Source organism: Acipenser ruthenus, chromosome 26 (genome assembly GCF_902713425.1).
Source record: "Acipenser ruthenus chromosome 26, fAciRut3.2 maternal haplotype, whole genome shotgun sequence".
Lineage (NCBI taxonomy): Eukaryota > Metazoa > Chordata > Actinopteri > Acipenseriformes > Acipenseridae > Acipenser > Acipenser ruthenus.
In genome coordinates, this window is record NC_081214.1 from 14070168 (window position 1) to 14095479 (window position 25312).

General features: G+C 38.2%; 1 protein-coding gene across 5 annotated transcripts in view; it reads right to left on the bottom strand.

Annotated features, from left to right (window-relative positions):
* Positions 1-13440, bottom strand: part of LOC117430306 (calpain-5-like) — a 38454-nt gene extending 25014 nt beyond the window's left edge. For 3 of the 5 annotated variants that reach the window (XR_009308958.1, XR_009308959.1, XM_059001230.1), the window contains exons 1-2: positions 13307-13440; positions 645-828 (exon numbers count right to left, since the gene is read on the bottom strand). Coding sequence is in view for 3 of the 5 variants with exons in the window: in XM_059001230.1 (XP_058857213.1) it covers positions 645-809 (165 nt within the window). In the remaining 2 variants the exon portion in view is untranslated. The other 2 variants (XM_059001232.1, XM_059001231.1) reach the window with 2 other exon arrangements.
* Between the last annotated feature and the right edge of the window lie 11872 nt (positions 13441-25312).

A 25312-nucleotide genomic window follows, 5' to 3' on the forward strand; every position in this document is an offset into this window, starting at 1 on the left:
ACAAACTCTGGGGCCTTCCAGAAACAGGTGTATTTAATCTGAGATTATGTGACACTTTAAATGCACACAGGTGGACTCCATTCAACTAATTATGTGACTTCTGAAGGCAATTGGTTGCACCAGAGCTTATTTAGGGGTGTCACAGCAAAGGTGGTGAATACTTATGCAATCAAGACTTTTCAGTTTTTTATTTGTAATATAATTTTGAAAAATATGTAGATTTTTTTCCCCACTTCGACATTATGGACTATTTTGTGTAGATCAGTGACAAAAATCCTAATTAAATCCATTTTAATTCCAGGTTGTAACACTACAAAATGTGGAAAAGTCCAAGGGGGGTGAATACTTATGCAAGGCACTGTATCCTTGCAGCGCTGTCTACTTCAACCTGAGGAGACTACTGTACCTGCGCTGGACCAATTACCACTAAGCCCACTAGATCAGTCATGTCTAAAAACCGTAGATAAAAGAAACCACAATCTTTTACATCGAAAACGTTGCATAAATGAAATACCTGAGCAACATCACCTGATTACCTTGAGAACGATTACAGTGCCTTCGGCTTGTGTTAATACTGGCAGCGTGTAATATCCCTTCGGTAACCGGGCTCTGCGGCTTCATTATTCCATATAAATGCACATTACCTTTGGCCTCTTCCATTCCACAATCCCAGGGGGGGAGTTCTTGTAGAATAACGACTCAATGGTAGCAGGGAACTCTGGGTCTTCGAAAAGCTGCTTGCGTTCTTTGCATTGTTGCTTCAGCTCCCAGTACCTCTGGTTCTTGTAGGGTTCTGCAGATGAAGACATCGCTCAGATCATGGAACAGCTGCAAAAAAAATATGATAGCCAGATTGAGAAAGGAGTGGGAGCTTACTGAGAGTTGTTGGAATGTGTGGAGACAGGAACTGTGACATATCATATAGGAAGGAATACGCTTGATTAAGTTTTTGGGAACGATCACATGTTTTTAGTGATTAAATTAATTCCAGAAAATCTTAATATGTACCACACTTTGCTTTCGTGGCAGTTATTAATAAATAAAGGACTTGTCAGTCCTTGAGGTTATCTGCTACCTGCACTTCCAGTTTGAGGTCACATGATTACATGGACATTGAGTCAGTGGAAAAGCACTGATTGGGTATTTGTGGAGTCTTTGAACCCCTATCTCCCACACTACAATGTCTTTCAAAAATAAAAGAACCCTTTTGATTTTGCACAACTACATGCAGTTCTAATATTGTGAATATGTTATGCAGCAAATCCAGCCCCTCTACATACCAGAATTCTGTGAAATCCTGCATGATTTTTGGGTCCCGACCAAATCCCTATTAAAATGAATGATGTGATGCCCTCTACAATACTGAACCTATTCTGGAATCCATCATCATTTTTAAGTTTCTTCAGCCAAAAATCAATGTAAATCTGACTGTGCAATCCGGTTACCAAGTCATGTGATTTTTTTCCCACAAAGTTTTAAAACTAATATAAAAAACAAAACAAATACAAAAGCAAGACGTTGCATATATGCTCACATGTTTCACCGGCGCCATTCTGAATTGTGCAACCGTTGAACAGCAAACAAATGTCTAAATGTCCACACAATAAGCTATCAAAAAGAGCGAAGAGAAAAATTCAAATCCGCAAGGCAAACCGTTTCAGACATTCTGAAAAGATGCCTACTTAAAAAGCAACACAGAGGAAAGCTGAATGCCAGCAAAAAAGCACATGAACCCGGCATGCAGGTACAGTACAAACTAGTGAAAAGTCTTTTTGTGCCTGGGAATGGTTTAAACAGGCTCCTGTTAATAACAGGTAAAGATTATGTTGAGGTATTGTTGTGTTTAAATTAGTTTGCTGAGGCATTATTGTGTTTATTATATTGTGTGGGCACTATTTTCGTGTGTGACTAAGGGATTTAAGCGTGCATGAACTTTTTAGCCTTTTAGACGGGTGACTTGTTATGTGGATGGAAGCGTCCGTAAAAACAAGCTGCTTCCGGCACTTGCGTCTGTCACCCAGGTCAACCCTGCTTTATCAAAAGCAGTGTGAAATTATGTACCCGACCCGCATGACACCAGGTCCCGACCTGGGTAGGTTCTGACCCCGTAGAGCATGCCAGTGTGAAGGGGGTTTAAGTTTAGGTGCTTCGTGGGATGTAGTTGTTGGTCTATTCTTAGTTATTCACAGCAAGTTAAATTAGCTGACATACCCCTACGTGCATTTATTAGGCTTTTAGGACTTTCCGAGTTACACCTGCTTCTACTTGGTGTAACTTCAGTCGCTATTGTTTAAAAGATTCACTACCCTTTTGAAAGCGAGAATGGCAGATTTTTTTTTTCGAAGTGGTTGCGGTGCAGGCAGAGAGAAGGAGAATAAGGAGAAGGTATGCTTTTGCTAGATTATGCAGAACCCGTATTCATTTTTTTAACAGGTGATCAGATTATTAGTCGTTTTCGACAGAATACACAAGCAATATTAGATTGATGTGAGGAGTTATCAGAGGATCGGGAGAACTCCACAATGCGCAGCTTTGCCGTTCCTGTGGCAGAGAAGATAACCACTGCGCTAAGATTCTATGGGGGCTTTCAAATTATGGAGGATATTTTATGCCATAATGGAAAAAAATTTATAAATAAATAAATGTCTAAATAAATAAATAAATAAATAAATAAATAAATGTTTGTTTGTTTGTTGATTTATTTATTTATTTATTTATTTATTTTTTAAAAATATAAAATATCCTCCATATCAAAGGTTCATCGGCGATAACTGGGCTATAAGTCAGTCTACCATTTCCAAAAAAAAACATAACTTTAGTCACGAGGAAAATAGTGCCTTGCATGTACAATAATAACGTTATTTTCTTTTTTAGGTGCAGTATTACATTTTTTACAGTAACTCTGTAATCCAGCACACTGTCTAATCCGGCACAATTTTCCAGTCCCAAATGATGCCGGTTCAGTCGTGTGCCCCCCACAGGTTCAGTCGTGTACCCCCACAGGTTCAGTCGTGTACCCCCACAGGTTCAGTCGTGTATCCCCTTTGGTAGTTTGCTGCTTTACCGTGGTAACAGCATAGCACGGCAAATACTTGGTAAAGCATTGTACGTGTATGTGATACAGTCTAGAAAAGTCATGGCAAGGATAATAGGTTTGGAAGACAGGAGGACTGCTCCATTACGTTATTTGATTTGTTTGGATTGAGTACAGATGTTGTTAACAGATGTGCTGTGCTTTTTTATATATAACTTTTTCTGACATGGAATATTTTATTATTATTATTCTTTTTAATGGGATGCAAGAGATGCCAAAGTTGTAGACCAGCATTACGGATATGTTTAAAACAGCTGCTTCCCTTTGAGAATATTACCACTGAAACGACTGCAAAACAATGTTCAGTTGCAGAGCAAAGCAAACAAAATCTAATCAGAATGTACCATAAACACATTATGAATTGTGTGCTATAGTATTTATTTGTAGTATTTAAATATGAGTACTACTCCCACTACAGTAATTAGTCATTATAATACAGTATATTTAATATACTCTCCTCTATAATGGAGGAAGCGAACCAATAGGTGCCCATATGCCAATGACACTATAATGTGTCAATGGCTGGCTACAGAAACACAGAAGCATGTCTGTGTGTCCACTTTACCAAGGTACATTTGCAGTGTACTATGCTCTTCCTCTGCTACAGCACTCTTTACCATGCTTTACAGTGCTCTACTGAACCTTGCAATGCTTGGTATACGGCAGTCTGCTCTATTGCTGCTCCTTTCCTGTGGAATGCCATTCCGCTCTGCAGTACCTCAGAGGAATCAGATTCACATTCAAATCCCATTGAAACCATCACTCTTTCAGGACTGTTTAACTCATTAAACTCATTAAGAATAGGGAAGCATGAGGAAAAAGCATGGGATCTACATAGGCTGCAGTCATGGAAAACGCTCTACTGTTACACTGCATTGGTGAGTCTCTAAAGAGTGTCAGCTCTGCATACTGTCACCCTTCAACTCCATATTAAACCTGGTTAATGCATGCTCTTTCCAGATTGATATCTGGATGTTTTGTGGCAATACCTGCTGCAGCCTATGAACTGTGATGTGTAGTGGATGGACTGGGAGCACGAACGGGAAATCCTGTATGTTTCCTCTGTAAATGCTTGCTTTCCAGTGAGTCAGGACGTTTCTCATGAAACTGCAGTATAAACCCCACAGGTCAGGACAATGTGTGCATCTTCATGAGGCGGTTTTCCTGGTGACAATTACTGTAGCAAATGCCATCTTTCAGACCGCTGTAAGAGACAGTAACTAGGCCTTTTTTTTGGTTTTGATATGAAAAATGCTCGGGTTTTGCAAGTTATCATTTCTTTATTTTCACTGATTTGGCCCACTCAAATCATAAAAATCCCTATTTATACCAACATAAATTCACAACTTTTGAAAACAGTAGACACACTAGCATATATAGCTATGGCCAAAAGATTAGCATCACACTATAGAATTAACTCATTTTACTTCATAAAGTCGAATGAAACCTGCTGAATAATGTTGACATGTTGAATTGCATACCGCTTCGTAGTTTTCCATATACTTAATGAAAAACTGGCAAAAATTGGAAAATGTGACATTTCGAAATACTGTACTCCGATTATGTCTTCTGATAGACTTCTGCAATATCATTATTTGATTACATGATGTTAAACTTACACTTCAGTTTACTAATATTTACTTCATGCACTTACATTCATTTTGTTGTTAGTTTCTGTATTAAATAAAGTAAGAAATGCACAGCAGAGTAACAGTGTAGTTAATGTATTTTGAAAGGTATCAAATTATAACCTAAATTAAAAAAAAAAAAAAATCTGTCCACGTTACCCTGATTCTTACCTAAAAATGTATTCTTTCAATTTTGAAATATAAATTCCTTGGTAACGTCACATAGATGTAAAATCTCATCATTACCTCGTCACTGCTCTTTTGAATTATTTGTATTTTTGGGGGTGTGTGGAGGTTAATGCAGAGTCCAATGCAAGTAGAGGTGAGCCCACTCCCTTCCTCACCATACACACACAGTATTCACATTACTGAAATTCCTAAAGCACAATGAAACTGAACATACTGGTGTGCCCACCCCCGCTCAGTTGTTTAGCTAAATGCATTTGAATGAAGGATTTGAAAACTATATGCAATTTCAACAGGAATAATATACATGTATAGTTTTAAAATCATTGCAAAACATCAGTATACAACCACAAAAGTGTAGAAACTTTAAATTAAATCATTAAATTATACGTTGACTGTACACACTGCTGCAATGTGACACACCACAACCTCGGTACTCCCTTTAGGTGAACACACCTGCCAAATACAACAAGTTTAAACCTGCTAGGAAGAACATATGTCATTACCTTCAACAGCAACTTCAATGCAATCTCGAAAATGCAGCACAAGGAACTAGGGAACAGGGAACAGCCATTAACTACAGTAAAGGCTACACAAAGTGAAACAAGATAGTAAAACTCCATTTACCTCTCAGACTTGCAAAGGTGAAAAGTGTGGAAGATAAAAACCCTAAAAAGAAAGTTGAATGAACTCCTAGTTAAAGTTGTGTGACGGTTTTAGCAGGATTGTGTTGTCTGAAGGAGAGTGAGGCAGTGAGGTGTGTTGCTCTGTACCTGTGTGTTCTCCAGGTTTACGGTTCACCTCAGCTGATTAGTCTGTTACCACACCCCAGCCCCGAGGGAGTGGCTGTCATGTCATTGATTGAGGCGTGTCGGAGACTCTGATTCTTTGCAGTTCTCACCCCTTGAGGAGCAGAACCTCTGGTAAAGAAGTAATCCTGTCCAGCTTCAAACGTTCTCATTGGTGCAGCGGTGGGGAAGTTGTACTCTGCTTATGTTTGGTTTAGGGTGTGTCAGGTTGTCAGAAAGACACATGACACAGGTGCTGTGATCTCATACCGGGTATTGGTGCTAGAGTTTGTACACTACGTGCTGGTGACAAATTTTATTAACTCCAAATTACAGCCAAAAGTTTTGCATCGCCTAGAATTTTAGAATTTAGACATAATAATAATAATAATAATAATAATAATAATAATAATAATAATAATAATAATAATAATAATAATAAAAACTTTAAGAATATAATTTAGATCTTTTATTTAACACCATGTAATCAAAATGGTATCGCAAAAGTCTACCGGAAGCCATAATAGTAGTACAGTATTTCATGTTAGATTTCAAAATGTCACATTTTTCAATCGTTGATAGTTTTTCGTGAAGTATATGGAAAACTACAAAGCGGTATGTAATTCAGTATGTTAATGTAGCATTATTCAGCAGGTTTCATTCAAGTTTATATGAAAATGAGTTATTCTTCTATAGGGCGATGCAATAGCTGTAGATGTGTCAATAACAATCAATGCCTACCTTTTTATATCGATTTAAAAGTGTGTGTGAAAGTAAAATATGGGGGAACATTTCCCCAGCTCTTTTCTAAGTTTCTGCACTGTGAATAAAGTGTAACCCAAGCAACATCTCTGCAGCCTTTTCATTCCCGTTGTACTCAGGTTTTATAAGTCAGCGATGAGCTTATCAGAAGAATATTTCAATTTACAGTCTCAACAAAATGGATCAAAGGGGAATAAACACAAAGTCAAATTTGAATTATTTTTTAAATCTTTCTGTAGATTTTGATACAGGAGAATTATATCAATTCAGTAGCAGAGCAACAGTTATTAGGAGTTTATACAATTTGTCACAAGCAGGAATAAGCACAAAGAGACAGAATTGTAGTCACTTCCGCTGGTAGCTAGTCTGAGCCCCACACTCAATTCCTGTGTGGCCCGAGTTGACTCATTTGAACTCCGCTCTGTAAAGCTGGCATCTGTTGATAATTGATGCACTGTATAGAATGCATGTGAACACGTACAGTATGAGAGGACTTTCCAAGGTTGCTTAACTAAGTGGTCGTGTGGGGCAGTGCTTGAGGTGATGTCATCGTGGATGTGGTTTGTAGTTTTCCGTTCCCATTATTAAATAAAGGCACTTGGGTATTTCTAGCTCAATGGGACCTGACTCTAGGGAAGTGTTTCCTCTATTTGTGGTGTAAACCTACATGTGATTCAGAATGGGTTTGAGGGTAGGTGCTGTGTAATGCACAGGGTGAGAAACTGTCTGAAGGTACAAATGCTCATTGTGATGGCTTTTTACAGTATCTTGTATTTTTCCATATGAGGCATGACCTAGACAAATAATGTTAGTATGATTTTAAAGACTTTTTCAAGGGATTCGCAACTAATACAATAATTGATGCAAGCCATTGACGTAAACGGTGAAGCAACCTCTTTTACCAGTAATGAAGTTTTTCTCTAACCTCTGACTTGCCTGTGTTAATGTTGTGGAATTCTGGGGGTGTTTTGGCTCAGTCTGGCGATTTCCCATAATAGATGTACAGCATACAGCATCTTTACTAAAAAAAACCCTCACCAGCTACTTATACGCACAAGAAAAATAATTATTGTTGGCAGGTAGTGTGTGGTGTATTTGATAATATTACTGTCCTAAATGGTTACACAACGCACTACATTATTGTTTACAATAAACGTATTGCTTTACCTGCTATAACCTGTGTAATATATGATTTAGATTGGGATAATTGTTTTGATATTTCCATTCACAACCCACTTATTTAATCTTTATTTATAAATTCCTATTTATGTATCTTTTTGTATTTTCCTTTATTTATATTTATTTTGTATATGTTGTATATATGTGTTTGTTTTGCATTTGTATTGCCTGTAATTTATATATTTTTATACTTTGTTTAATTTTCTGTAAGTCGCTTTAGAAAAAAGCGTCTGCTAAATAATTACATAATAATAATAATAATAATAATAATAATAATAATAATAATAATAATAATAATAAACAGCAATGCAGGAACGCAGCTTTTTACAGTAGTACTGTAAATGCTATGAAGGTGCCTATTAGTTTTGTTCAGATTTAATAACTGATACTACTAGTCTTGTGCTACTTACTGTACCTGACCGTTTGTAACACTATGTAGACCCAGATTAGTGCTGATCAGGGTGTGTGAAACCAGCTGTGTTCAACTTCTGGATGGATCACCAACACCATCAAAGGAGCCTCTCAAAACAAGAGAAACAAATATTTCCTGAAAAGGTAAACCACAAGTGTCAAAACCACAAGTGAACCTTTTGTTGTGTAAGCCCACATCAAGTACTGGTCCTGACAGCATACAGTATAAACTACCAATCTGACACTACTTTGGAAGATGGGTTCCGCCTACATTACAAACACAAAATAAAAAGAAAGATAGATAGTGAGCGACTGACACTGACAAGGGCCAGCAGAAAGATACAGACTGACCGACCACGTTGGGATAATGGCTGTTGTTATGGTATTAATACCAGCCATCTCATGTATTGTCCTAAGTGATAGTGCTTTTAACAGATCTCCCAATTTTAAAGTGAAGAATCACTCTTTAAAGGGGAGAGCCATGTTATAGTTTGTCTTTTGCTCCATTTCACAGTAGAAATATGCATTCTGTAATAATCCTTGCGGTACTCTTGCAAAAATATTTAACAATCTGTACATGTAAACTGAGAAATGACTATAAACTGTGTTTCAGAAAGATTTCCAAGAAGACTGAACCACCCCATTTATTTCTCAACTGTAAACAGTTCATGCTATTAAAGTATAACATTCTTGGTACTTAAATTAATTAACTAGGGAATCTGCTCTGATTCCACTGGGTTTTTACTGTTCCCACGAGGGACGCCTATCCCAGAGGCCTGCTGCTGTAGATGTGCTGCACTGCATATTTATTTAATATTTAGAGAAATGCTATTTTCTTTAGCCCGAGTTATTGAGAGTACTGGGATCTGTGTATACAGAACCCCCTTCTGAAATTAATGGTATTGGGTTCCTCACTTGTGTGTAAGGGCTGTCCCTTCTGTGTAGATACCTGAAATGTATTCAGAAATATCAATGTTTTACACCCTCACTTTCCTGAAGGAATTAGAGGCAGGTAATAATTGAGCAATGATCGCGTAGCCCGCTAGATTCATTCAAACATGGTGGCCCTGCACCCTATTGACAGTGTTAAGGCAGGTGTTGCTGTGATACCCCATCTATTTCAAGAGTGTACTGATTCAGATAAAAAGAACCAACACTAAGTGCTAATAAAATTGGTTGACTGTAAATATGAGTTAAATAAAATATTGTATAATATTTCACAGCACATACACAGTATATGGTTTGTGTGGCGTTTGTTCACAAGTTTTTGCAGTCCACTGCATGTTGGTATCCAGTCACATTTCCTGCAGTAAGTTTAATGAGAATTCCTCAATCTCTTGCCAAATCCAATTTGCTAGAAACTGATGACCTTTTAATTTTTCCATCCACTAACCCTTAAAAGGTAAGACAGTTTTAAAAACATTTCCTAAGCACTCAAACGTATTTCAGCATTCTCAAGAGTGCATTATTGGCTTCTTGATTTTCCCTGTGATCGGGGTAAAGTACGTACAGTATATCCAGTCACAGCACTGAAGATCATTCCCTGTACGGACCGGCCACTAAAACAAACACGATCGTCTTAACCCCACCCCAGATTATTACTGTAGTCTGCATATGAAAAAGGACTGTCTTAAACCTACCCGAGATTATTACTATAGTCTATATATGAAAAAGGACTGTCTTAACCCTACCCCAGATTATTACTAATACTATAGTCTATATATGAAAAAGGACCGTCTTAAAACTACCTCAGATTATTACTGTAGTCTACATATGAAAAAGGATGGGTCATTAGAGCAGTTCCCATATTTTTTTAAATTAGCAAAAATGGTTCTGGACTAAGACAAAAGTGTCCAGACAGGGCATTGAAAGGGATCTAATCATCTTGAAACCTACATCAAATTATTACTTCTTCCCCACATGTCAAAAATAATTATCATTACAGTCCACATATCAAGAAGATGTATCATTTTAATGCTACCAGATCCGGACCAAGATAATACTGATTATCACTTTCCCAGGTTTGGTTTCATGGTGCTGAAAGAACAACTTTCCATATTACTATGAAGAAAATCCAAACTAAAATAGACCGTGCCAGCAGAAAATACGAAATTAGGAAACAATTTGAGTAATGTAAACTAAGGACGATTTATATCTCTGTGCCCCTCATATGCAATTTAAGTAATTGTTTTAATTATAATAATTAGCGCTCCAGATAAGCTGCATACTGGGTGTTTAACGCATTGAAGAAATATTAATTAAGCATGATATTCAAATCGAATGTGTAAAGAATGCTCAGAGCAATCTTGCTGCACAGTTTGAGTCGCCATGTTATCAAGCTTCTTGTAATGCGTTGGTTCCCGGCGTCTCAATGGTCAATTGTGAACATACTGCAAGTGGTAGATAGAGATGGATCACAGAAATGCCAGGACAGCTAATTGTAGCCTGAATCAATGGAAACACATGACCAGTAAGTCTGGGTGTTCTATAACAAAAAATAATAAAAAAAAAAACATTTAAATCCACCCACTTGCAATTTGTGTTTGTGACTGTTGAATTAGCGACTGGATTCTTGATCTTTAGGATTTCTTAGTGCCCCTCAACCTAACCCATACGGAAAATAAATATATTTTTAATATATGGAATTATATATTTTTAAACCTGAAATGTATTTATAATACATTTTCTTAAACATGACATGTTGCTTAAATATATTTATAATATACTATAAATGTATTTTGTAAATCAACATATTCACATTTATACATTTTATTTTTCTAAACTATATTCAAAATACATTGTAAAATATGTTGTAAATAAATATATTCACATTAATATATTTAAAAGCGTATGCAGTGTTTTCAAACAATATATTTATATATTGCATATAATGGGAGACTGCGACGGTCAGGCAGCACTAAATTTAAAACAAGAAGGCTTCAAGAGTTTATCCATGTACAGCAGATAAAAACACATTAGACACTGTGATATTCATTTGGTAAATAAGTTTATTCTTGACGGAACAAATATGGTCGTTAATCAATCTTTCTGCAGATACCGAAGTGTTACAGATACCTCATAAAAAATAACTGGGCTAAGCCTAATATTTAGAAGAAAAAAAAAGAGAGGTCAGAAACAATCAAGGACACAATGGGCTGTTCATATTTTAAGTCACCTTATATTTAAACTGTCCACCAATATGAAAAAAGAATGAAATTGTAAAAATGTATTTCCAGTTTATTAGTGTTTTTTTTTTTTTTTTACTTTCATAGCTCTATTTTCAGCAACAATTCCATAGCTATTAATGAATTTTTAATTGGAAGCAGCAGTTTTTGTAGCGTCTCAGTTTCAGAAGAACAGTGTTAGCAGGTCTACAGAGAAGCAGCCCAAACGCCTGTTGTAATGCAAACAGCCTTTTAGCATGTTGAAAGCTTTTTATTTTTGTACTTGAGTGTTTTATATACACTGAATTTTTACAAAATGTTGATATATTCTGTTATGTTTAAAGATAGTAGTTATTTTTAAATGAAATTGCGGAATTCCATTCCTTTCTTATTTATTTGCTTCAAATCTGTTTGGTGGAACACATGCAAAATATGGTGTGTGTCCAGGCACTTTACATTATGTAATATATTGTGAATACATTATATAATACATGTTTAGTAAATATATAGTTAATGCATACCGCATACGTTAGCATGTGCAGTATTTATTAAAAGCACTCAGACTTTGAGGTAACGTTGCCTTTCACTCACCCAAAATACATTTTAGTCAAAACGGATCTAATGTAACAATTCCTGCTTCATACTTTCCCTTTTACTGGTACATTGCATTTCCACTCATAACACATGGTCCCTAAACTGAGCTGTTTAATGGGGCATTATCCATCATGTAGGAACAGATTTAGTGATGACAATATGAGGTGATGGTGAGGGGGAGGCAAACACCATCTAAACTTGTCTGGTTCTTAGTAGCTGACAGATCTCAGAACTTTGTCAAGTCGTGATTCTGCCTCAACAACATGACTAGGTAACACATTCCATACCCTCACCACTCTCTATCTCCACTTCATTTCTAACTGTGTACTCTAGTCCTGGTTTCTGTACTGCGCTTGAAGCATTAACTATGTCAGCTCCTTTCAAAATGTTAAAGACTTCAATCATGCCCACCCCCCCTAATTCTTCTTTATTTCAGGCCAAATAGATTCACTTCTTTCATCTTTGTAGGTCAGTCCTTTAAGCCCTTCAAGAAAGCTCAAGCTAAAACTTACTAGAATCTTCTACTTGACTTAGTTTCAAGTCTGAGTTAAAAGGAAGCTGCTGAGTTTAGACCTGCCACTGTTTACACAATTCAAATGGCCCCATAAGATGTTATTAATTCAAACTTCTCATATAATACTTCTGCACGAAACCTATTGTTCTTTTTAGTCATTCTAGCTGTTGGACTGGTTCAGAAGTGCAGAAAAAGAAACCTCTATTTGAAGAAGCCACAGTAATGCAAACTTTTGTATACATTACCTATTTTAGTTTATTACATGTTAACAAATAGCTTTCTAATACATTAATACATGTTGTTCATTTTTTTAATAATGTAAGTTAATATATATATATATATATATATATATATATATATATATATATATATATATATATATATATATATATAAGAACATATTCATAAACTAATAAAAAAGGGGGATACACTTCAAAATACAGGTACATTACCGACATGGAAATACAATGCAGTTACTATTTACTAATATTTAGAGCATGCATTTAGCACACTTGAATAAAACCTGATATAATTTGCTAAACAGCAACATTTTTAAACAAACCCCATTTTAATGCCATACAGTAATCTGCATGGAATTCCCTTAATCCATAGCCTGAGTCTTCATGTTTGGTTTTTAACTGGCCTTTCTATTTATTTTATAAATAGGTTGCTATATATTAACTAACCACTATTAAAAATTAACAACATTTAGTTGCTATGTAAATACCCATTTATTAACAATTAAACTAAACAATTGTCCCTTATTTGTGAATCAGATCTAATTAGATGCTAAAGTAGAATTACAATATGCTGAATGGGTGTGTACTCTTAAAGGTAAAGCCAGTTATCTTCTGCAAAAAAAAAAAAAAAGTTATCATTACACTTCTTAAATAGCAATTATGTCCATTAGAAAGTGCACTTCAAAAACTGTTTAAACATTCGGATCAACTCAACTTTGTTTCACCAAAAGAAAAAGTCCTTCCTACCTCACTACTGTGGCACCTCACTGCAGACGTGTGTTCTGAAATCTATCCAGACAAATGAACTGCTGGAGAAACCTGCACCTTTATTTTATTTAGGAATGTACTAACTTCCGGGGGGAGGCTTATTTAGAAATCCTGGCAGTTCAAATCACTTGTGAGATATCCTGGGGAGCCAGTGCAGAATGCAGAGCTATTCTGAATACCACTGTTTGATGTTCAGTGCTGGTGTTTTCTTTTTTTCCTCTCATTACTTAAGTGAAAATGCTGGTTACCAAAACTGGTTTATCAGGTTTGATCAAGCCTGAACAGGGAACAACTGGGCACGTTGCAGTCTTTGCATGGTCACTAGCCTGAAGCACTGAGCATACAGGAGATAAATGAGGGAGAGAAAAGACTTGTAATAAGTTAGTTTAGTAAGTTTACAAAAACAGTTTACAATACTTTACAATAAGTAAAGTAAACACATATAAAGTAAACACTAATTATTCTTATTTAACACATTTGTCATCAACAGAGTAAGTGTTATCATGAACAAAACCAGGGTTGCTGATGTGATAGATTAATGATTATTGCAAATTAATTTATTATGAATTAAAGCGGCACTCTCTAGCGCATGGCTCTTAGCCATATACAGTACAGCTCACTGTGCTTCACAATGTGGCTCTTGAATTAGTTGAAGTATCCTTTTTAAGGCTGTTTATGTGTTAGAACAGAATACAGGGACAGACGGTAGTCTTTTTAGTTGGCTTTTTAGTTCTAGTCAAACTAAAATGGTTTGAGGTTACAGTGTGAAATGTTTCCATTTTATTCCATTTGGTTTTGTAATTTTCTGGCTTGTTAAGAGCCTAATGGGCACTGGCATGACTCTTAGCTTGAAACACTGGACAGCTCTGAATTAAACACATTGATTGGAAAACCATGCGACAGTTCATTTGAAATCACTTCATTACTTACTTATGGGCATTAAAATAAACTTTCATTTTACCTTATAGGAAGAGCTAAGTGGTATAATACAAGGCCACATAGAAACCCTCAAATTGTTTCTAAGTTCTGTTACTTAAAGAGGCTTCCCTTGTAAATGTTCCTGTGGCAGTGTGGCAGGGTGGAAGCCCTGCCGGTGCTCGTGTATATGTGCTGGTGTGGGGAATAATGGGTTGACAGGGAGGGGGTTACATTTCTCCGTGTCGAAACACGTGGGGAATGTGTATAAATGAGGTGATCGTGGGTGTTAGTGAGAAGAAAGGGCTCGAGTTCATGTTGGTGTTAGAGAGAGGGGATGTGTTTCTGGTTCCGTGCTGTCCCGTTTGTTTGCTTGCTTTTTCATGAGTGTTTTGTGTAGGCCTTTTGTTTTGGCCATTGTGCCGTTTTATTTTGTTAATGTGTTTTGTTCTGTTTAGTGTTTTGTTTATTTGTTATTATTAAACGTGCACATTACCGCTTTACTGCAGCTTTTCTGTGTCGGAGTCTCTCTTCCTGGTAAATAACAGCATTCCCAGTGATGCTGTCCTGTCACAGATCACATTGAAAGCATGGAAAAGCACAGGTAAGCATTGTAAAGCACAGGGGGGTACAGTAAAGCATATTAATAAACATGGCAAACCATGGTAAAGTATGGAAAATGCATAGTGTGCCCATGGGTAAAGCATGGAGTAAATGCTATGATAATATAGCCCTAAACAAGTAGACCAATCCACTTTTCCCATGAACTGTGAAGGATCTAAACAACATCTGCTGAGATAATTAAAAAATAGACTTTTCTTATCAAAGTTATAAAAAGCAAACATGTAACAGAGCATATTAATGTACTGTAAGGTATGTCTGTCTATAAATATATCTAAAATGCTATATTTATCATGTCTCATATACTGTATAAACACACAGTCTCTGTACCAGTCTATTCAATCTGTAGAGTGATACAGTTTCTGTACACTAAATGTACTGTGCTGATGTAAACAAAGTGAAGCATTGTACTGGACTTAATAAGTAAACACACTTGCTCATGTTTGCATACAGAAATAGATGGTATTGATTCCCATAACCTTGATACCCAAGCACTGTTTTAAATGTTAACCTTTATGTGTGGTTCGGGAGGCGGTACTAGGCCCCCTGCGCCCTATCATCTTCTTCCCCCAATTAAATCTATTCTATTTAACCCTTAGTCACCTTCACCTAGTTGTCTTGTGTTTTTTCGTTTGCTCCTCCTCCCTCCTCCTCCTCTAGAATCTCAAACCGCCTTTGCATCGGTCTCCTCTGGGGGATTAGTGATTCCACTTTCTCCAACCCTTTGTTAAGCACTGCTTCATTTACCTCATAGAGGAGGGTTCTCTATGAGTCAGAGGGGACCCCCGGCCAAACCCCTCCGCTAGCATGCATGATTCCTTGTCTTCTTCTCTTTCAGGTTCTGATGCCTCTATTTTGTGAGGGCCCCAAGCTGCGGAACCCCTCTTGTTTGTCGGGTCTCCTCAAACACGGTGACCTCTCTCCTGTTTGTCAGGTTCCTTAGCGTCAGAACCCCCCTTCTATAATGTTGGGCTTTTGAAGAGGCGGAACACCCTACTCAATACATTTTAACAACTACTAACTTCTTGTTTTCTTTCTGGTTCGTGAGCCTCTTCGTATGTCAGGTAACCTCAACGACGGTGCCCTGCTTTGTATGTCAGGTCACCCCAAAGACGGTGGCCCCCCTCCTGTATGTGGGGTATCCTCGGCAATGAAACCCCCCTACTGCATATGTTGGGCCATTGAAGAGTTGGAACCTCTTTTATGTGTTAATATTACTAATCAATGTTTTTCTTTCTGGTTCGCGAGCCTCTTCGTATGTCGGGTGATCTCAGAGACGGTGACCCCTCTTCGTATGTCGGGTGATCTCAGAGACGGTGACCCCTCTTCGTTTGTCTGGTCATCTCAGAGACGGTGACCCCCCTCCTGTTTGTTGGGTCTCCTCAATGACAGAACCCCTCTTTATATGCGTAGGGCCTTTGAAGGACGAAGCTTCTCTTTATATGTTATACGTTACTAACTTTATGTCTTAAAACATCACAACAGGTGGCCTTGTTCCGCCCTGTGAATTATCTTAACAGTGGCGCTATTTAGATTTGCAGCTGTATAGATCAATGGTGTAGAGTCCACTCTATCCATGGCTCTGCTTATCTGAGACAAAGCTGTTTGTGACAAAGTGTCCCAGTGAAGAGGAAGGTGCTGTGGTACATGCTACTACATGTTACCCATGGTGTTAGCTGCTTACTGACCCCTCTATTGTCACTGGTGCCTTGCGGTGAGATCACTGAAGCACAGGAGCTCTCTGCTGCAGATAGCTCAAAACCACTCGCTCTCTTTTCCTTTGCTTACCTTTGCTGGGTTCACACTTTAGCTGCAGGGTAACATGTGCTCCTACCTGCCCATTGTGTAGGGTGAGATCCAAGAAGCATACAGGTAGGCTACAGGTATTAGGAGCTGTCTTTTTATGCTGTGGATGGATGTATCTGATTTTATTTCCTCCAGGATTTCTTTCTCCTGGCAGCAGCTTCAGATACCTGACCTGTAGAAGGAGCTTTCTTTACCTTCACATTCTGCTTCCCATCTTAAGCTTTTTAATTTTCTATGCTTATTCATCATATTCTAGGAGAACAATAATAATACAGTAAAATGGATTGAATTAATCATTTTAGTATACACTTCATTGTTTACATACATTTATATAAAGTTTAGTGCAGTGCCATGGAAAATGGCAGACCGGAGTAGTAAAGCAAAGTAAAGGTGTAGGGATTTAATGAGAAAGCGAGCATGATCAGACACAGAGAAACAAAGTATGAAAATCCTTATAGTATCGACGTGGGAAAAAGCCTTGTAAACTTTAATACAAGTTTGGAATAATTACAGTAGCTTACCTCCCCTCCAGGGTATAGAAATACAAGTCTGAGCTTGTGTGGGAGGGGTTGGTTCCAGTATTCGGAGGACAGCATGGAGCAGATAGGCGCAGTTCTGCAGTTTTCTGGATTCTATACACATTACTGGAATGAAGCTTTGCTTTTGTCTTCGTTAAGTCTGTCCAAACCCAAGTTTAATACAGCAAGATATTTTTAATGCAGTGAAATCATACGTTTGCAATGGTTTCTATTCTGAGCAGTCCCGTGTATCAACATGTCTATATCCAAATAAATCTTCCCTTGACATTAGTTTTACTACCCTCAATGAAATCCCTTAATGTAATATCTCAACTAATCCTAGATGTAATTAAGTCTGAACATATTTGTGCTTTCACATTATAATTATCTGGATTTTTCTAACATAAAAATAGCATAAAGTATTCCTTTGGAATGAAAATATGTATAGCTATTTATATCCTGTAGAGTACCCAGCTATTCTACCCCTGTTTTACTCCCTATTTAGAATGTCCAGTTATGTTCCTTCACCGCAGCAATTCTCACAATAGCTCAGGTGAACTGAAGGTCAGTGAGCGTCCTCTGATCCCACCTCCAAGCCAATCACCTCTTTACACCCAGGAGCTCTACTGATGAGATCACAGAGCACCAGTATTACTTATCATGTACACTACGCGGTCATGCCTTTACCAGATGAGCTACTCGGGGACCTCTTAGCAAGTTGTAGTAGGAAGCTATTTGTTTTATAGAGGGTCTTCTCTTACATACATTCAGTTTCATGCTGCATCTTGACTTTTTATGTTTATAATAATCTAAAGCATGAGTATCAACAATTCCTTTTTTGGGCTAACTTGCAAAATACAGCTGACAGCAGTCCCTTTGTTTAAGACAAGCAATTGAGACTTGTTTACAGTTTTGCTGCACTGAACCGAAACTTAAACCTCGGATCAATAGGAAGCACGGCATAACATAGCTGAGCTGTCGTCTGTGTTTAACACAAATCATTTTGAACATTTTAACAGCCATCATCCTTTCCACGTCGGAATTATTTAGGGTTCTAACCAGCGTTCCAGATACGGTTTTGGGTCATTAAGTAATTTACTCTCCAATTGAAACTGTGTAAACTGTATTTTGGGTGAGTAAAATGCAACATTACCTTGAAGTCACAAGTACTTCCACAGTAAATACATTAATGCTAACTTATGGGGTATGCATTAACTACAGCCTTACATTTGAACTGTAATGCTAACTTGAACTACTGTACAAACACATGGTCTTATTTAGTCCTCCTTTAGTCCTGCCTTAATAATATTCCAGTCGATTTCGTTAGCTACTGAGTTCACAGTCTCCTCCCACTAGTACTAGGCTGTTTTCTGATTTCTGTAAATCTTCCTTTCTCAGAAAAAAGTCAAAAAATATTCTCTGTATTATGTGTCATGGCATTCTCTAGGTACTGCTTGTATATTCACAACTGACCATTGAGACACCAGGAACCCACGAAGTACAAGAAGCTTGATAACATGACAACTCAAGCTGTGCAGAAAGACTGCTATGTGTATATTTTTCAATGTGTAAAATACCCAGTGCTGACTGTAGGTTTGCCTCCTGTGTTACAGGAGATATATCCTGTAGTGTATTTGCCTTTCATGGATACACTAAAGCTGAGGGAACACAAAGCCACTTTGTGGCTTGGAACTTGGTTTCAGGGCTTTGCATGACACACCAGGGGAGACTTGAGGTTTGATACAGCAAAGTTGCTTTAAAGTAGGTCTGCCGGTATGTTCCTGAAAAAGAGGCTTTGTGTTCCTTCACCTTAATAATAATAATAACACTGAAATAGAGACAAGAAGACTCAGAAGGGTAAGTTGAAGCAACTTGTATTTTTCTTAGCAACAGTAACATAACAGCCAGTGCAGTACAGCAGATACCACTAGAGCAGAGTGTAGCAGTAATCCCAGTTAGCATGTTGAGCTAATGAGTAGTATGATATCCTTGGGAGTAAACTTTTAAAATAAACATGTCTCCCTAAAATAAGAACACAAAGTGTCTGTAGTATTGTAGGGATGTGAGCAGTGCAGGAATGACAGGAAGTCCAAACAGAGGGGCTATGTACAGCACTGTTTATTTTCAGTAACAGCACACACACACACATACACACACACACACACGGGTTAAACAGCAGGTGCTCCCAGTGAAAAGCGTCCTGTGAAGCGTCCAGTGAAGGTTCCAGTGAAAGTTTGCTGCTCGTGGTGACATCCGGGGTTTTCACTGGCTTTGGTTACGTCAGCTACTGTCTACAAACCAAAACAAAACACACTTCCGGCTCGATTATATTTTCAGTGTAAGGGACCGTACTCACGTAGCTGCACAATAGAGTTGTTTAACAGTCTTACAGTTACGCCCCTTTCACCAAGATGGCTGACTTCTGATTCCGTCCTACCATGAAGTCGGCCCATCCCTGTGACGACGTACCACCAACCTTACTTAGCGCCCTCCCTGGATGGGAGGTAGATTTGCAGTGCAGATTCATTCTCCTGTACACAAGTATGCACCACCATCCACAAAACAAACAAACAAAACTATCTGCCAAATATTAGCAGTTAATTAGTGAACTTAGAAAAATATGTATTTCATAAGTCAGTTCTGAAATATAAACCATGTCATCATAATAAATCATATGAAATTCCACCTAAAAGTTCTGGTAGACTCATAGTTTATTTTTGTTTCCATTTTTATGCCAATAATTATGAATTGGCATGACAAGCAAACAAGTTAATTTGAATGGAAGTCTAGGTTCAGTTCATTTCATTCCTGGTTTAAACAAAATAATGTTATATTTAATGGGTTATCCTATAGCTCAGAATGTTAAATGAAACACTTTTTTGGTACACCTTAAAAATAAGAAAATAAATAAATAAAATCTAGGTCTCTGCCAGAGCAAAAGATTTGATTTGAAATGTATGTTCAAAATAGCATTCAGGTTTATCATTTAATTTAAATTAAATGCAGAGGGTCAATGAACAACACAAAGTAAAGGTTGTAGCAATCAGTACTGAAGCTAGTTTAATATACAGGACGGCACAGAAACATTGAGTCACCTGAGACATATAGTGCACACTTTTGAGGCTGCCCGTCCTTTACTTAGCTGATAGATTTGTTATGCAGTATATATTCTGTAATATATAAAGGGTGCATCTCCCTCTTTCTAGGAGTTTCCGTCGGGAAGGGCAAGACGTGACAGGTGTTGATAGAATAAACTCAGAGAAAATCAGGCTTTTTGACTAAACATTTGTCTATTTTTTGTCACAGTTTTGGCAACTGATTCAAATTTTTGGCGGGAAATCCTTTTTTTGTCTCTCACAAAACAAAAGGGCATTTAAAAATGTACATAGTCAGAGTCCGGGCTATTCTCAGTGGCTCATGTCCATCACTTGCCTGTGTGCAGCTCCCATAAATCTGAGAGGTCTCAGGTCACTTAAACGCACAACAGTAACGGCACGTTGTCAATTTGCCTAGACAAAATGCTCCAGAAACACCTTAACCTTAAACCTTAAACGCTACACTCTCCCCGACTGCATGCCGGGGTACCTGCGTCCCCTTCTGACACCAATGTAGCGATCTCGGTTAACTGGCAGGTGCATCACACAGGGCGAGGCAATCCAGACACAGGCGGAGGGTGGGCGCCAACCCGAGCCGGCTCTTTTGTACAGCAGTATCGGTGCTATACTTTAGTGCGAGAGATCCTGGGTTCGCGCCCGCCCTCCGCCTGTGTGATGCGCCTGCCTGCGTTAACCGAGATCGCTACAATATTCTCAATACAACAGCACATGCTATTCAAAGTGTGGATGCTTGGAGGGCCGGTGTCCTCCTGGCTTTTGTTCCAACTGCCCCATAAATTACTTAATTGGACCAATCAAGCACTTATTAGAAGCTTAACCCCTTGCTGTCCATTGTCGGACCTGGTCCGACATTGCAATTATTCCTATCTGGTCCATTGTCGGACCCTGTCCGACATCATCAAAAAAACACAAAAAACGGGTTTCTAGTCGTTTTTTCTCCGGAAAAAGCCGAGAAAACCATTCATTGCCGAGTGGGAGCAACAAGAGCCGAGACAAGCCAATAAAATTTAAAAAAAAAAAAAAATTGGCTTATCTCATGAATAGTCATACCTGCCCCTGGCATCCCATATGGTCGGTCATAAGGAAACAAGCTGTCTGATACTGCATCAGCGCACAGAGACTATCACAGACATTTGCAGAGCTTTTTTGAGATGTTATAGTAATAAAATAATGACTTGGATTGCATTATTGTGGAGTTTGGTGATAAAACGAGTGATCAGGAGATGACTGATCGGTATGTACGACTATTATTATTATTATTATTTATTTCTTAGCATATGTGAAAGCGATAGCGAACGAAAGGGTGGGGCGGGGCTGGAGATGCCTAGTGAGTGCTTTATTGATATGCAGGGCCTTTTAAACCCGTTTGACTGTGGAAAAAAAAATACTTTTAAACAGCGCGTCTAAAATTAACTGCTCGTGTGAAAATAAATTGGACCTGACGTGCCTGACGCGCACGTAATAAATGGACTGCAAAGGGTTAATTGGTCCAATTAAGCAATTTAGTGTACAGTTGGAACAAAAACCAGGAGGGACACCGGCCCTCCAGGACCAGGATTGGGCACCCCTGACCTAGAGAGATCGAGCTGGCCACCGGGAATTTATTTGCGATTAAACCCCAGGATTGAGGGGTTTTTGTATCCCGTTCAGAACGAGTGAAGGAGAGTTAACTTTGATCGCATGAATCGGGACGCTGATTATACAGCGGTATCGTGGATATATCATTTCTCCTTTCAAGTATATGGTTCGGGACATTGGAGGATTCAATAGTCTGGTTCAGTAGGAACTGTAGTACTTACCTTGCTGCTGAAAATCTGTGCACTTGTGTTTTTTATCATAATACTCTGAGGATACACATACATACTGTGTGGATTTTATGATACTGATGCTAAAACAGGGCATGTACGATACTGATGCTAAGACAGGGAATGTATATTACTGGACGTACTAGGATTGTTACTGAACTCTGAGCCCTGAGGGTACTTATAGATCCCAGGGTTTAAAATTAAAATGAGGATTCAAAACCACAAACATACAGCACTGTATTCTACAGGATCACAGGCTTAGCTGGGACTGTATGTCTGCAAGAGAAGAACGTTCATGATTCTCTTTTTGGGGGTGCCATTTTGCATCAAACTGTTCTGTATGGTGGGCAACTGATCCACATGGTGGCCTCCTTCTATAAACTAGGGATGCACAGAAGGACCATGACTCGGACACATGGCTCTCATCTCCAGAAGTGGGCAGGGCTAAAACAAAATGCCATAAAATGCATTTCTGACATGGCTTTTCATTCAGAGCACGACCTCACAGTTTCTAGACTATACCGAAACCAACCTGACAGTTTCTGGATTATACAGAAAGCAACCTCACAGTTTCTGGATTATACAGAAAGTGACTTGACAGATTTTGGATACCTAATGTGTATTTTTTTCAAAAGACTAATCTCTCCTCTTTCTAGACTTGAGATCACAGCCTATTTATGAACGGGGATTGATTTAATACATTTTTTACAGAGAAAAATAATGCACAATGTAACAAGTAATAGGCTTTATACGTGTACTCGTTTTAATGTGTGTTATACTGTACTTTCTTGAAATAAATGCCCCATAGTGGATACTTACATGCTCCGAGTACTCGACACACTCCTATGGTAAACCATGGGTTGACCCAAGCCCTAAAATGTCAGAACCCATTCCAGCTTCACAATGATGACTTGTCTATCAGTGCTACAATCTGCAACCTGCAGAGGCAGGAAATATGTAGCGGTTAAAGACGCGTCAATTCTCACGGTATCACCAGGAGACTCCTAACTTCATTCCTTGATCTCCTGGCTCCGGGGAAGACTAAATAAACTTCCCAATCTTTAGACAGGAAGCAAACACCATCAGAATTTAATTACGTTATATTAATGCATTGGTTCTGCTTTAGACTATCATTGACCAGGCTTAATGTTATTGAAACCTGAGAAGAAGCCCACCACCCCGCTGATCTCTGTATAACCAGGGAGTCATGTTGCTGAAACAGTTCAGTTTTTACAGGCTTACTACAGTACAGGTGTGATGTGTTGTGTGATATGCACTGTTGTTACATATCCTGTGCTTTGTCGGTGAGATTATATGAGGTCAACAGCTCTATAAACACGAATACAGACGAGCCCAGCCTCCACCCTATTCATAGGCGAGTCACTTTTACAGGGACATAGTGAAAATGTTTATTTGAGCGAGTGGGTGAAAATGTTGTGCTCCATTATTGCATTCCATTTCCAGGGTAACATCAGGTTTATATCTACAGAATAATAATAGCCATATTTGTTTATAGTACTAAAAACTGGTCTGGAAACAAGCTGTGGGGACTAGTTAGAATCTCACCCCTGTCTTTCTACATCAACATCACTCGTGTCTCTGTGTTAAAAGCATTCCTGGTTTCGGAATTAGGTCAATTTAAAAAAAAAAAATAACCTAACTATTGAACCACACGCTTAATTTGCTAGCAGCAATTGTATTACTTCCATAAAGCGGGTCTATAACCAATGAAACATACATCTTTTTATGATATTTGCAATTGCTTTTAGTATTGCAATTGCTTTTAGTATTATTCATTTTTTTTCTTTTAAGTATAACCTTGGAAAGTGCTTTGAAAATCTTTGTCCAGTAACAGAAGAGTTATTCACATTCCAAACAAGAGGAAAAGGCTTATCGATTGCCATATTAAAAATCATTTTATGGTTTGCAGTACACATTTGGGTTTACAAGAAACATGTCTACTGTAGTGAAGGGAAGTGTACAGAACAATAAACCATGAAGGATGTAGAAAACAGTAAATAAGGAATCGTATTTTTGAATAAAACAGCACGATTGTGGGGCACTACAGTTGGTTTAAAATACAGGTGCATCACTAAGTTAGGAAAGGGCGCCCTCTAATGGTTATACTACCATACATCAACATTGCTCTACCCCCATTGAAGTTATATGCAGTGGTATTCTAATGACATCATTTTGTGTTTGTTTGTTTTGTTTGTTTTATATTGAATTAGAATGGAAACATCTAATGCTATACAACATGTATTACAGCTGGAGAGGCTCTGCCAGACAGATACAGGAAAATGAAATGACTTCCTTAAAATATGGGGCCCATTCATTATGAATTACAAAAATAGACATACAGTACGATACATATTACTGACGGAAACCTGGACGTCAGCTTATCAGTGTATTACGCAATCCACAGGATTATGGATATTATGGAAAATATACAAAAATTGTGTTAATCTAAGACAAAAACTGTACATACAATCATTTATCAAGATTCCGTTTGAAGGGAGTATAGCCACAAGCCTAAATCTTCACTCCACATAAATCCTATTGGTAGGACTCACCCTCAGTCTGCCTTTGCTAATCCATGGCATACAGTATGGGCTGCAGACTCGACAGTGTCTCACATAAAACTAGCTGAATAACGACTGTGAGCTCAGCTTTGTTGTTGCATTGCCTTGGTTCTTGGTTATACTCTCACCATTAGTTGCATTCTCAACGTCTCCACTGGGTGGTGGTATAACATTAACATTTCAAGCTGCTCATACACTGTAGACCCAGGGCTTTAGTAAAGCAGTTCAGTTGTCATCCTGCATCAGCTGCTGGTGCATCACTGATTACAGTGTTAGTATTGACAGCAGTCAGGCAGCAGGTGGAAACACCTCTTTGAATTGCAGGACACAATCCGGTCCTCTATGTGCTTATAAATGCTAAATAGGACGAGTACCAGTATTTATTTGTTTCCTGAATGGTTGACCTAGATACGCACCATGCTATTCCCATGGTTAAACCATGTACTATTAACATGGTCAGCCCTGATGGTCCCCATGTTAACCACTGCCAGACCGTGCCTGGTTTAAACGACCATCTAGGTATACGGCACCACAGCCATATGGTTAGGATCAGTTTAATATCTAGGTTTACAGCACCACAGCCATATGGTTAGGATCAGTTTAATATCTAGGTATACAGCAC